Source organism: Squalius cephalus (genome assembly GCF_949319135.1).
Source record: "Squalius cephalus genome assembly, chromosome: 9".
In the NCBI taxonomy this organism is placed as follows: domain Eukaryota; kingdom Metazoa; phylum Chordata; class Actinopteri; order Cypriniformes; family Leuciscidae; genus Squalius; species Squalius cephalus.
Window position 1 is genome coordinate 1,033,538 of NC_137130.1, and position 13,963 is coordinate 1,047,500.

At 37.2% G+C, this 13,963-nt stretch overlaps 2 protein-coding genes across 2 annotated transcripts in view; one reads left to right on the plus strand and one right to left on the minus strand.

Moving 5' to 3' along the window:
- The window catches only part of glra2 (glycine receptor, alpha 2), a 32,006-nt gene that overhangs the window by 13,998 nt on the left and 4,045 nt on the right, over positions 1–13,963 (plus strand). The window contains exons 4-8 of the mRNA XM_079881859.1: positions 2,296–2,519; positions 6,724–6,806; positions 7,529–7,666; positions 7,896–8,110; positions 11,619–11,768. Coding sequence (XP_079737985.1) covers positions 2,296–2,519; positions 6,724–6,806; positions 7,529–7,666; positions 7,896–8,110; positions 11,619–11,768 — 810 coding nt within the window. The remainder of the gene's footprint in view (positions 1–2,295; positions 2,520–6,723; positions 6,807–7,528; positions 7,667–7,895; positions 8,111–11,618; positions 11,769–13,963) is intronic.
- fancb (FA complementation group B) overlaps positions 8,078–13,963 on the minus strand; it is a 32,734-nt gene continuing 26,848 nt past the window's right edge. The window contains exon 12 of the transcript XR_013822340.1: positions 8,078–8,151. The gene's annotated coding sequence lies outside the window, so the exon portion shown is untranslated. The remainder of the gene's footprint in view (positions 8,152–13,963) is intronic.

Sequence of the window (13,963 nt, forward strand, 5' to 3'; positions counted from 1 at the left end):
CGTTCAGAGAAGAGGAACAATTTTAGCAATGCATGTTTTGTTATTGATGGCGGTCTTTCATGAAATGTCGTGCTTGAAAGCACAAATGCTGTTAGAGGCTTTTATTTTACCAGAAGGTCTGCTGATCTTCTGTCTGCATGCCAGCCATGAAGCGTCTCTTGGGTGTTTTCTGAATCACAAAGTCAACATGAAAGTATAGCTGCAAGCAGCCGTTAATGGGCCAAGCACAAAGAAGGCACGATAAGTCATGCTAGCATAGCTGGGAGCATCAGACCAGCTGCAATAATGAGAAATGAAATACGTACGGATTATTTCAGGCAGAATGGCTGAAAAATCACAAATACAGTCACTAGTCATATGATTTAATGGTTTATCACTTCCGACCAATAGGTGGCGCTGGGACCAAATTGATGTCTTGTGCTCGGAGTGAGGTGACAATGACACATGCAAAGTTTGGTGTCAATATACCAAATCATTGCAGAGAAAAAGCCTCAGTTGGTTTGGCATCATGCCATCAACTTTGTTGATGCTGTATACGAAAACTATATAGACACGAAATCCATACATTTTTGCCGGCATGGATCTGAAGATGATCTGACTCGAATTCGATGAAAATCGGACCAACGGTCTAGGAGTTCGAAAACGTACGTTTTTAAAGGAAATCAAAATGGCGGACAGGAAGTTCGGCCGACTATGGCAAAATTGGTATCAATGTTCTCGGCAAGACCAGTTTCATTACAATAGGCCAATTTAATAAAAAGTTATTATAATTTTTGGAAATTTCTTTATATCTTTTGACCAAAAGTTGGCGCTGTCCCGGAATGTTTTGAGGGCTGTCAGGGCATGGTGCCGAAGACATGTTCCGAGATTCGTAACGATACGCCAAAAAAATCGAACGTTCATAAAATAGCATTCTTTTTAAACGCATTGTAAAAAATGGCCGACGCCCAAAATTGTTGATATGGGAAAGTTGGGCGTTGTTCGACTCGATGCTGCACCGAATCTAAAGAGACTAAAAATAAACACATTAGAAGTTATTAGCAAAAAGAGCCATTTTTCATATCTCCTGACCACTAGGTGGCACTGTGCCGAAACTGTGCAGGTAGCCTCAGGTCATGGTTGTCCAAACGCACACCAAGTTTGGTCAGAATACGTTAAAGCGTTGCGGAGATATAACCTTGCGTCCATTATGGCGTGTTAATTCTTCGTCAAATTTGTTCGTACATTATTCAAGAACGGTTTGACGAATCAATTTGAATTAAATAACTTTTTGCTGGCATGATTTGAAGATGATCTGACTCGAATTTGATGAAAATCAGACCAACGGTCTAGGAGGAGTTTGAAAAAGTAGGTTATTAAAGAAAATCAAAATGGCGGAGTCCGAAAAAGTAGAATTTAGTTTCTAGCCTTTATGGTTCAGAAGTTATGAGCATAAACGTGAGTGCAAAATTTTGACAGTTGGTGGCGCTAGAGGGATTGAGTTACAGACTGCAAATTTGGTATGGTGACAGTTCAGACTGTCCTCTATCAGTGTGCCAAAGTTCATAACTTTCCTGCAAGCGGTTCTATAGACTTCAAGAGCGGAAGAAGACTAATAATGGGAACACTAACGATTACAATAGAACTGCTGCTCGGCCCCTAATTAAAAATGACCCCATTTACTTCCATTCTAGTTAGACTGAAGGCTGAATATCATTTAATTCCTCCACTATAAGCACAAATGACCTTCAGCTTCATGCACTCTTAAATATAAAGGGGTTTTCGCAGTAAGAACCATTTCTGGTTCCCCGAAGAAGTGAGCCGTTCTTAAAAGGTTCCACGGACGTTAAAGGATCTTCACTGATGCCAATAATGACCCTTTATTTCTAAGAGTGTGTGAAGGTCAGAGCAAACGCACAGTCAAACCACAATTTATTCAGACACCTTCAACATTATCAGTTTATTCGCTATAGTTTAGAGAACGGTAATGAAATATGAGCAGAACTCAGTTGATATTTGACTGGTTTTGTCCGTCCTTCTGTTAGACTGTCTCACACATGAATTATGTTGAATATCTGTCAGCTGTTAAATTTAACTACACAATTAGATAATACCAGTTTAGCTCAACCAATCACCAAGCAATGCTTCATTGTGTTCAGTCTGTGTGTAAAAAGAGCATTAGCAATTAAAGAAAACACACTTCAGCAGAACATGATCAGCTCAAAGTGTCCCAATCATTTTTAGTCCCATATTTCACTGGTAGTCTCTGGATGAAGAGTTTTTGGATAATAACTGGTTTGGCTGTACGTGTCTCAGGACTACAGGGTGAACATCTTCCTCCGGCAGAAGTGGAACGACCCTCGACTGGCGTACAGCGAGTATCCGGACTCGTCTCTGGATCTGGACCCGTCCATGCTGGACTCCATCTGGAAACCAGACCTGTTCTTCGCCAACGAGAAAGGAGCCAATTTCCACGACGTCACGACGGACAACAAGCTCCTGAGGATCTTTAAAGACGGAACCGTCCTGTACAGCATCAGGTATGAAGATCTCAGCGCTTTAATCTACCTGATCATATTTGATGCGCAAAATGCCTTTAAATGATCAAAACACTCAATCTCTCCAGTCCTCCTGTGTCTGACTGATAGTTTCCACTGTTTTATCAGGTAAAAGGTAATACGTATTATTAAATATGTTTGATTAAATACGTATTAAGATTATTTCAGGCAGAATGGCTTAAAAATCACAAATACAGTCACTAGTCATATGATTTAATGGTTTATCACTTCCGACCAATAGGTGGCGCTGGGACCAAATTGAGGTCTTGTGCTCGGAGTGAGGTGACAATGACACATGCAAAGTTTGGCATCATGCCATCAACTTTGTTGATGCTGTATATGAAAACTATATAGACACGAAATCCATACATTTTTGCCGGCATGGATCTGACGATGATCTGCCTCGAATTTTATGAAAATCGGACCAACGGTCTAGGAGTTCGAAAACGTACGTTTTCAAAGGAAATCAAAATGGCGGACAGGAAGTTCGGCCGACTATGGCAAAATTGGTATCAATGTTCTCGGCAAGACCAGTTTCATTACAATAGGCCATTTTAATAAAAAGTTATTATAATTTTTGGAAATTTCTTTATATCTTTTGACCAAAAGGTGGCGCTGTCCCGGAATGTTTTGAGTGCTGTCAGGGCATGGTGCCGAAGACATGTTCCGAGATTCGTAACGATACGCCAAAAAAATCGAACGTTCATAAAATAGCATTCTTTTTAAACGCATTGTAAAAAATGGCCGACGCCCAAAATTGTTGATATGGGAAAGTTGGGCGTTGTTCGACTCGATGCTGCACCGAATCTAAAGAGACTAAAAATAAACACATTAGAAGTTATTAGCAAAAAGAGCCATTTTTCATATCTCCTGTCCACTAGGTGGCACTGTGCCGAAACTGTGCAGGTATCCTCAGGTCATGGTTGTCCAAACACACACCAAGTTTGGTCAGAATACGTTAAAGCGTTGCGGAGATATAACCTTGCGTCCATTATGGCGTGTTAACTCTTCGTCAAATTTGTTCGTACATTATTCAAGAACGGTTTGACGAATCAATTTGAATTCAATAACTTTTTGCTGGCATGATTTGAAGATGATCTGACTCGAATTTGATGAAAATCAGACCAACGGTCTAGGAGGAGTCTGAAAAAGTAGGTTATTAAAGAAAATCAAAATGGCGGAGTCCGAAAAAGTAGAATTTTGTTTCTAGCCTTTATAATTTTATAATATAATTTTTGGAAATTTCTTTATATCTTTTGACCAAAAAGCGCTGTCCCGAAATGTTTCATTATCAGGTAATTATCAGGTAAAAGGTCTTTAATTGTACAAACGTCCTCCTTCAGCTCGTGCTTCACGAGTCTTTAAATCTGCTCTGATTTTTATCAAGTAATTCTCCTTGTTTGATCAAATGACACAATTGAAAAAAATATATTTTATGAAATGGAACCCATTACTGAACCAAAATACAGTATAAAAGAAAGAGTCTGCATGTGTGTTATCAGTATAGCTGATACTTACATAAAATGCATATAAATATTAATATCTGGTAATAGTATGTCTTAGTCAGATGATATTTAATACTTAGTTTTATGATCAAATCTCTGTAGTTTTAAAATATATAATGCAATGATGATCGAGAGACGAACAAATAAACCTTCCTCAAAAGCCTGATATATTTGATACTCATGATATTTATAATAAATGATGTGTCTGGATAATTAAGTAAACCTCACTTATAAATATAATAGTATATAACAATATAACGATATTAAAGTTTTAGAGTAACACAAACCAAATAACATCACATAATTCGTCAAATCCATTGCTAATACTGATAATCAAGCGGTTTATTCTTTAACTCTCGGCACTGATCAGATATGAAGACATTATTAATAAACATTATTATTATTAATCACGTCGCATAAAAAGAGCGCAGTCATTATAAATTAAAGCTGACTTCAACACCTCGCAGTGTTAGAAGAAGATGAAGAAATCACACACACACACACACACACACACACACACACACAGACACACACGCACGCACGCACGCACACACACGCACACACACAGACAAACACACACAGACAAACACACACACACACACACACACACAGACACACACACACACACACACACACACACACACACACACACACACAGACAAACACACACAGACAAACACACACACACACACACACACACACATGCACGCACGCACGCACGCATGCACACACACACACACTGACAAACACACACACACACACACACACACACACACACACACACAAACACACAGACAAACACACACACAGTGAGAGCAAGAGTCGGAGTCTGATATTGTAAACATGTATAAAATGTAATGATTGAAATAAATGGAAAAAACAAGGTCATAATTGAATAAAGTTTTTTGGGGGATTGTCAATTTAAAGGAATTAAATAATTAAAGGATCAAAATGATTTAAGGAAATACAGAAAAATAAATAAGAACAGCACAAGAGGTTCTAGGTCTAATTGTAGTTGTGAAGTAACTATTTGCAAAAAAATATTTTATTTTAAAACATGCACACATTCATGTCTGATGATTCTTGTTTCGTCACATTCATTTATGAATCACATGAAAAAATTACTAAATTTGATTTGCAGTTTGTAGTTTTTGCCTGAAAGTAGTTTGTATCACTTGATATTACTGTCATATATTAGTTTTGCCCTTTGCAAAAATTGCCATTGAAATAAAATTAATACAATAAATATATATATATATATTTTTTAATTGATTTTTATTTTTTTTAAGTTAAATTATAGAAATTATATATTGAAATTATAGTTTTGAATATAGTAATTATATGAAAAACTATAATTACTAAAACTGATATAAATATATATTTTAAAAAATGAATAAAAATGACAATACCACATAAAAAATAAATGTTAATTAAAACTATTAATTAATACTACAAAAGTCTATAAATAATACTAAAATAACTCTGGACCACAATGATTTTTTTTATTGTTTTATGTAAGCCTACGTTTTTAAAATAAAGTTTTAAATTCTAACATAAACTATTCATAAAGCGTTCTGATTGTGCTCTACTGTAAATAATTTTTATTTTTCATATTTTTCATTTCACTTCTAATTCAGTGTCACTTGCTGTTAGCTTTCTTGTAATGATTTGTGAAGTGTCATCAGGTTTATCTCTCAAACACGCTTTCTTCTTCTGCTCTTCAGGGGATTTCAGTCGCTCTGATTGTAAGTCCACACGCGTCTGGAGAAACACAGAATCTCTGTTACCTTCTGTTGTGAAAATAAGCTGATATGACGCTGTCCTAGTTTTCATAAATGATGGTCTATTTATATAAATCTGCACACATCAGCTCCTCGTCAGTGTCTGAATTCATGCATAAGTCATGGTGTCGCTTCAGCTTCCAGGCGACGCTTCATATAGATCTCACATGTGGACCTTCAGCCCGTTGGACCCCATTGAAGTCCATTATACAGAGAAAAATCCTGGAACGTTTTCCTCAAAAACCTTCATTTCTTTTCCACTGAAGAAAGAAACACGTGAACATCTCGGATGACGTAAATTATCAGGAAATTTTAATTCTGAAGTGAACTAATGCTTTAACTGCATTGAACTAACATTTACAAATTCGTTTCGTAATTGATGAATTGTTGGACTGAATTGAATCAACAATGAATTGATCCGAATCTGTTTAGAGCGGCATCACTGATTCTGTTCATCACTGCCTTCACTGCAAAAAATGCTTTTTTTCTTACTCAGTATGTTTGTCTTGTTTCCAGTCCAAATATCTAAACATTCTTAAATCAAGATGTATTTACTAAAGTAATAAAATGCCATAAGATATTGTTTTCTGGGGGGAAAATCTAAATGAAGTGAGTTTTTGCTTAAAACAAGCTAAATGATCTGCCAATGGGGAAAGAAAAATAAGCTTAATTCAAATGGAAAAGAAGATTATTTCTCTTACCGCTTTGGCAGATCATTTAGCTTGTTTTAAGCAAAAACTTTATTATTATTATTATAGACATAATGTCTAATGGCATTTTACTCATCTAGTAAATGTCGCTTGATTTAAGAATTTTTAGATATTTGGACTGGAAACAAGACAAAAATAATGAGTAAGAAAATCCTTTTTCGCAGTGTTGACTGTGTCCCGTTGTTCACAGGTTGACGTTAATCCTGTCCTGTCCGATGGATCTGAAGAACTTCCCGATGGACGTCCAGACCTGTACGATGCAGCTGGAGAGCTGTGAGTGCCTCAGGAGTGTCTTTATCTCTCTCTCTCTCTAGTAACCACCCAGAACACCATAGCAACACCCTAGCAACCACCCAGAAAACCCTAGCAACTGCATAGCAACAAGCTAGCAACCACCCAGAAAACCCTAGCAACCGCATAGCAACACCCAGAAAACACTAGCAACCGCATAGCAACACCCTAGCAACCACCCAGAAAACCCTAGCAACCACACAGAAAACCTTAGCAACCGCATATCAACACCCTAGCAACCACCTAGAAAACCCTAGCAACCGCATAGCAACACCCTAGCAACCACCCAGAATATCTTAGCAACCACCCAAAACACCTTAGCAACCACTTAGCAACCACCCAGAACACCTTAGCAACACCCTAGCAACCACCCAGAAAACCCTAGCAACCGCATAGCAACGGCCTAGCAACCAGCCAGAAAACCCTAGCAACCGCATGGCAACACCCTAGCAACCACCCAGAATATCTTAGCAACCACCCAAAACACCCTAGCAACCACCCAGGATACCCTAGCAACCACCTAGCAACACCATACCAACCAGCCAGAATACCCTAGCAACCACTTAGCAACCACCCAGAACACCTTAGCAAGCCACTAGAAACAGCCTAGCAACCGAGTGGCGAGTGTTGCCACGGCAAGCACCACTCACATTTTCTTCAGGAAATGTACGTTCTGGCTCTGAATCCGTGTTTCTGTTCTCCAGTCGGATACACCATGAACGACCTGATATTCGAGTGGCTGGATCAAGGTCCGGTTCAGGTGGCTGATGGTCTGACTCTACCACAGTTCCTCATCAGAGACGAGAAGGACCTGGGCTACTGCACCAAACACTATAACACAGGTCAGAAGACACACACTCATGACTGATCCTGGACCAGAGTCTGTTAAACATCGACTAGTGCGATCACAGGAGCATTCAGATCTGAGCCGTTGTCATGTATTGATATGAAACAGTCTTTTAAACCACACAGTGTCATTATTTCTGCCTTACAATAATCCACATGATCACAGAAGCACTGGATAAAGGTTTATAGTGATAGACACTGATGTGAGCCGTTGCTGGTGTTCAGGGAAGTTCACGTGCATCGAGGTGAAGTTCCACCTGGAGAGGCAGATGGGGTATTACCTGATCCAGATGTACATCCCCAGCCTCCTCATCGTCATCCTCTCCTGGGTCTCCTTCTGGATCAACATGGATGCGGCTCCGGCCCGGGTCGCGCTCGGCATCACCACGGTCCTCACCATGACGACCCAGAGCTCGGGGTCACGGGCCTCGCTGCCGAAGGTCAGACCCGTCACTCACTTCACAGCCAGAAATATGAGGGTCTGGAACAATACACACAGAGGTCTTTATTCCTCTATTGGTCTGTATATCCCAGTGAAACGCCTCTCGAACGAGATCAGATGTGGGCGGGGCTTGATTGTGTCTGTGGGGATTGATTGATCAGACTCGTTACTCACTTCACAACGGGGTTTGTCCATATTTGACCCAAAATTGGGTTAAAACAACCCAGCATTTTAGAGTGTATATTTGAACCGACTTGATTCCTGCAGAATATGAACGGATCAAACTGTGAGAATATTCCTGATGTCTCGTTTTTCTTCAACACGTTGTTTATTGATGGTCTTTTTATATTGTTATCAGTCGTGTTTGTGACGGTGGTAAATTAATTTGCTCCGACATTAAAGTCAGCATGAAACGTTAGTTGCGATCATCTTCTCTCCTCTATTGGTCCGTATATCCCAGTGAAACGCCTCTCGAACGAGATCAGATGTGGGCGGGGCTTGATTGTGTCTGTGAGGAATTGATTGGATGGTTGTGGTTTGCTATTGGCTGATCTCATGTGAGTGACAGGTTGCTCCGCCCACATCATCAGAGAAGAGATGCTGCAAGAGGAACTTATTCTGATTCAACATTATTAACACAACAATGATGATATACTGTATACAATTGATATATCGTTTACACATCATTATTGCTTTAATAATCCTGAATTAGAATAACTGTCATATATTTTTAAATTAATAAAACGAATTCTATATTCAGTAAACGGTGAATTAAATACTAGAATGTCATTTAAAATAAAAACACCAGTTATTCTCAACATCAGGATCCTCCGTGTTTCTCCAGTAATGTAAATGAGAGATCCAGTTTATGCAGATGAATCACCGCATCATCAAGAGTTGCGTGACGTCAGCGACTATTAATATCAAAAGGAAAGAGTCCCGATTCACAACAACAGAAGCTGGAACACAATTATCAGGGAGATTCGCTTTTCTGTTCCAGAACACATAATGCAGATGACCTTTCCTGAGAGAAGCGGCTCTCGGAAACACATCTTTGAACTTCAGCTTCAAACTCATCGAGTTATGATAATCTCATACTCACATTATTATGTGGAAATGAAAGCGCTCATTAATAGACAGCCAATAATCCTATAATCCCCGCTCCTGCTTTATTGCTCTAATGACGGCTGTTGTTTTCTCCGGCAGGATCATGTGACTCCGTATGTAAATCAGCGAGAGCGTTAGTGTGTCGCTCTCTTTAACCTGATAGATATAATGAACATCGGCAGTTCATATAGTAAACCTAGAAATAAGTGATAATTCATGCATTTTCAGGTTTTGTTTATTTAAAGTTGGACTTTTCTGCGGCTTATTCATGGGAATTAGAGCTGGTAAAATATTGATCAGTGTAATAAAACTTCAAATTATCCATTATTGGTAAATTTGATTAATTTCTGTGCATTAGATCGAACTGTGTGTGTTACTATTTCAGTATATTAAAATGTAAAAAAAACAACAACCTTGTTTTAATATTAAATGTTCTACTTAAAAATACATAATTGTAAAATTAAATAAGCATAATTTAATGGTGAAGGCTATGTGATGATGTGGGGCTATTTTAATTCCAAAGGCCAAGGGAACTTTATTAACTTTAAAAAAAAAAAAAAAAAAAAAAAAATTAAAAATAAAAATCTGCCTGCCTCTATGGGAATTTAACATAGGGGTGTCCAAACTTATGCACCCTGTATTTTAAGGAAGAACATTTATTTATTTACGATACATTATTCATTCACAAAGAAAATTGGTGTCCTTAAAGGTTGGATTTTTCCTAATTTTTTAAATTAAGGCATTAAGTTCAGTTTCCAAAAGATGATTTTTTATTCCTCTTTTTAGTCAACTTTAGTATGGGTGTCTAAACTTATGCATAGCACTGTATATATATATATATATATATATATATATATATATATACATATACACACATACATACATATTAAAATATATTAATACATATTTTACAATTATATATATAATATTATAAAGTATAAAAATATTATTATAAATATATTCATATATATATAATAAATAAATATATATAATATTTATTTTATAATATTTTATAACTGTATGAAAAAACCCCCACATAATATCTATAATTTTATACATAAAAATTATATTTACATAAAAAAAAAAAAATAAAAAAAAATATATATATACACACTCACCTAAAGGATTATTAGGAACACCATACTAATACTGTGTTTGACCCCCTTTCTCCTTCAGAACTGCCTTAATTCTACGTGGCATTGATTCAACAAGGTGCTGAAAGCATTCTTTAGAAATGTTGGCCCATATTGATAGGATAGCATCTTGCAGTTGATGGAGATTTGTGGGATGCACATCCAGGGCACGAAGCTCCCGTTCCACCACATCCCAAAGATGCTCTATTGGGTTGAGATCTGGTGACTGTGGGGGCCATTTTAGTACAGTGAACTCATTGTCATGTTCAAGAAACCAATTTGAAATGATTCGAGCTTTGTGACATGGTGCATTATCCTGCTGGAAGTAGCCATCAGAGGATGGGTACATGGTGGTCATAAAGGGATGGACATGGTCAGAAACAATGCTCAGGTAGGCCGTGGCATTTAAACGATGCCCAATTGGCACTAAGGGGCCTAAAGTGTGCCAAGAAAACATCCCCCACACCATTACACCACCACCACCAGCCTGCACAGTGGTAACAAGGCATGATGGATCCATGTTCTCATTCTGTTTACGCCAAATTCTGACTCTACCATCTGAATGTCTCAACAGAAATCGAGACTCATCAGACCAGGCAACATTTTTCCAGTCTTCAACTGTCCAATTTTGGTGAGCTCGTGCAAATTGTAGCCTCTTTTTCCTATTTGTAGTGGAGATGAGTGGTACCCGGTGGGGTCTTCTGCTGTTGTAGCCCATCCGCCTCAAGGTTGTGCGTGTTGTGGCTTCACAAATGCTTTGCTGCATACCTCGGTTGTAACGAGTGGTTATTTCAGTCAAAGTTGCTCTTCTATCAGCTTGAATCAGTCGGCCCATTCTCCTCTGACCTCTAGCATCAACAAGGCATTTTCGCCCACAGGACTGCCGCATACTGGATGTTTTTCCCTTTTCACACCATTCTTTGTAAACCCTAGAAATGGTTGTGCGTGAAAATCCCAGTAACTGAGCAGATTGTGAAATACTCAGACCGGCCCGTCTGGCACCAACAACCATGCCACGCTCAAAATTGCTTAAATCACCTTTCTTTCCCATTCTGACATTCAGTTTGGAGTTCAGGAGATTGTCTTGACCAGGACCACACCCCTAAATGCATTGAAGCAACTGCCATGATTGGTTGATTAGATAATTGCATTAATGAGAAATTGAACAGGTGTTCCTAATAATCCTTTAGGTGAGTGTATATATATATATAATATTGCAATTATAAATAAAATATTATAATGATGTGTGTGTGTGATGTGTTTTAGGTGTCCTATGTGAAGGCGATAGACATCTGGATGGCGGTGTGTTTGCTGTTCGTGTTCGCCGCCCTGCTGGAGTACGCCGGAGTGAACTTCGTCTCCAGACAACAGAAGGAGTTCCTGCGGCTCAAGCGCAGGCAGAGGAGACACACCAAGGTGCTGAAACTCTAGCCTGGGAAAACCCAGACAACTTCCGGCAAATTTAGATCTGCTCCGGCAAAGAGCTCATTCAAGCCCATTTCTAATCCATCCAAATCACGGCACCAATCAGAAACGTTGGGGCGGGCTTTACACGATGACGATCGCTCTGATTGGTTTTAGGTCTATCCAGCTGCGCCCAGAGGCGTTTGAGTGACGCCCGTTGGTGACGCCCCTTTGGAAATGAGTTATTAATGAAGCTTTGCCAGACCATAACTCAGTTACTACTGAGAAGGGTCTGGTTTTAACCAGGCTAGCGAAACTCGGGAACACACTCATGTTCTTAAAACAAGATAAATGATCTGCCAATGGGGTCAGAGAAATAATCTTGTTTCCGTTTGAATTAGCATTATTTCTCTGACCCCATTGGCAGATCATTTATCTTGTTTTAAGCAAAAACTCACTTCATTTTGATTTCCCCCCCAGAAAACTAATGTAATTTTACTACTTTAGTAAATCCATCTTGATTTGTAGATATTTGGACTGGAAACAAGACAAACACACTGAGTAAGAATGACACTGGTTTAAAACGACATTAGCGTCGCCAGCTTTAACGAGCAGCGCATTAACACCAGAGTCAATTACAAATCACTCACACGCTTCATAATCGCCGTTTACTTCGACATCTCGAGGCGGTTTCATCCAGTCAGTTTGTTTACTCGTTAATTATTCACAAACGTGTGAAAGAATTGCTCATATTTGGGGCTGAAATGAATCTCCAGTGGGACAAAAATAACATTAAAGGAATAATTTATCCAGTGATTAAAGCTTGTCGTCATCCACTCGTTTATTTCCTCTCTGGAACGCTAACGAGATGTTAGTCAGAAGCTCTTTTCCATCCAGTGAAATGTACAAAAACACACTATCATAAAACTATTGCACTTTATTAGACTTCATAGAATTCATGTATTTTCAGGTTTTGTTTTTTTTAAAGTTGGACTTCACTGCTTCTTATGGTAATTAGTTGGTAAAATATTGATTAGCGAATTAAAATTAGTAATATGCTAATACATGATTGCAAAAATTCTCCATTAGAGTTGGTAAGTTTGATTTATTTCCGTGAATTAGTTCAAAACTGATTCAAGGATTTATTTTGTTTAAAATGTTCATTGGTCAAAACCTGTTATTATTCAGTATATAAAAATATTTCATTTGTTCATGAACAAATTAAAACGCTGTTTTAATATACTAAATGTTCTAGGTAAATTAATAATAATGTATTAAATTAATATATTTTAATTCAATAAAAAATAAAGTTTTAATAAAAATGTTTTTTATTTAATTAAATGAAAAATATATTTTTATAATTATAATATTATAAATTACAGCACATAAATTATGAATTAAATTCATAAAAATATATATAAATTTTTATTTTATAAATATATTATAAAATAATATGAATATTTATAAAATAAAAATTACATACATTGTGTGTGTATACATGTATGTATGTATATACATATATATATAATATATTAAACTGTATGTGTGTATGAATTATAATAAAATAATAAAATATATTTTTTAACATAATTTATACATAATGTATACAAATATATATATATATATATATATTATAAATATATTATAAAATAATATATTTATAAAATAAAAATTACATACATTATCTATAATTGTCATATGATGCTTTCTGTGAGGAACAAATTTAAGTTGTTATTCGCTCAAACTCTTGCTCAAACTTGATGTAATGTATTTTCATGACATATTTGAATATATATGATCATAAAGGAAAAATGTTCAAAGAATAACAACATAACTTTAGTCTGTTCCTCACATAAAGCATCATATAATAGTATGTTATGATGAAGGCAAAGAGATATGAGGCTTCTTAATAATGTTAAAAATGATAGTGTGTAATGCCTGAAGACCTGACTGTAAACCAGACTTAAACATGGCAGTGAAGAAAGACGATAATAATCCTGATCTTGTACAGAAACATGATACGCCAGTGAATAATGTCTGAGAAAAACGTTCTGTTCCTGATGGAAACACCTGAGACTGACTCAATGAAGATGAAGACGCTACAGGGGCTCATTAAAGTTGTTCGTTACAGCTCGTTATTGCACGGCTCTGTGGAATACTTGATTCTGATTGGTCGATCGCACCATCCAGCAATATATTATTCCCTG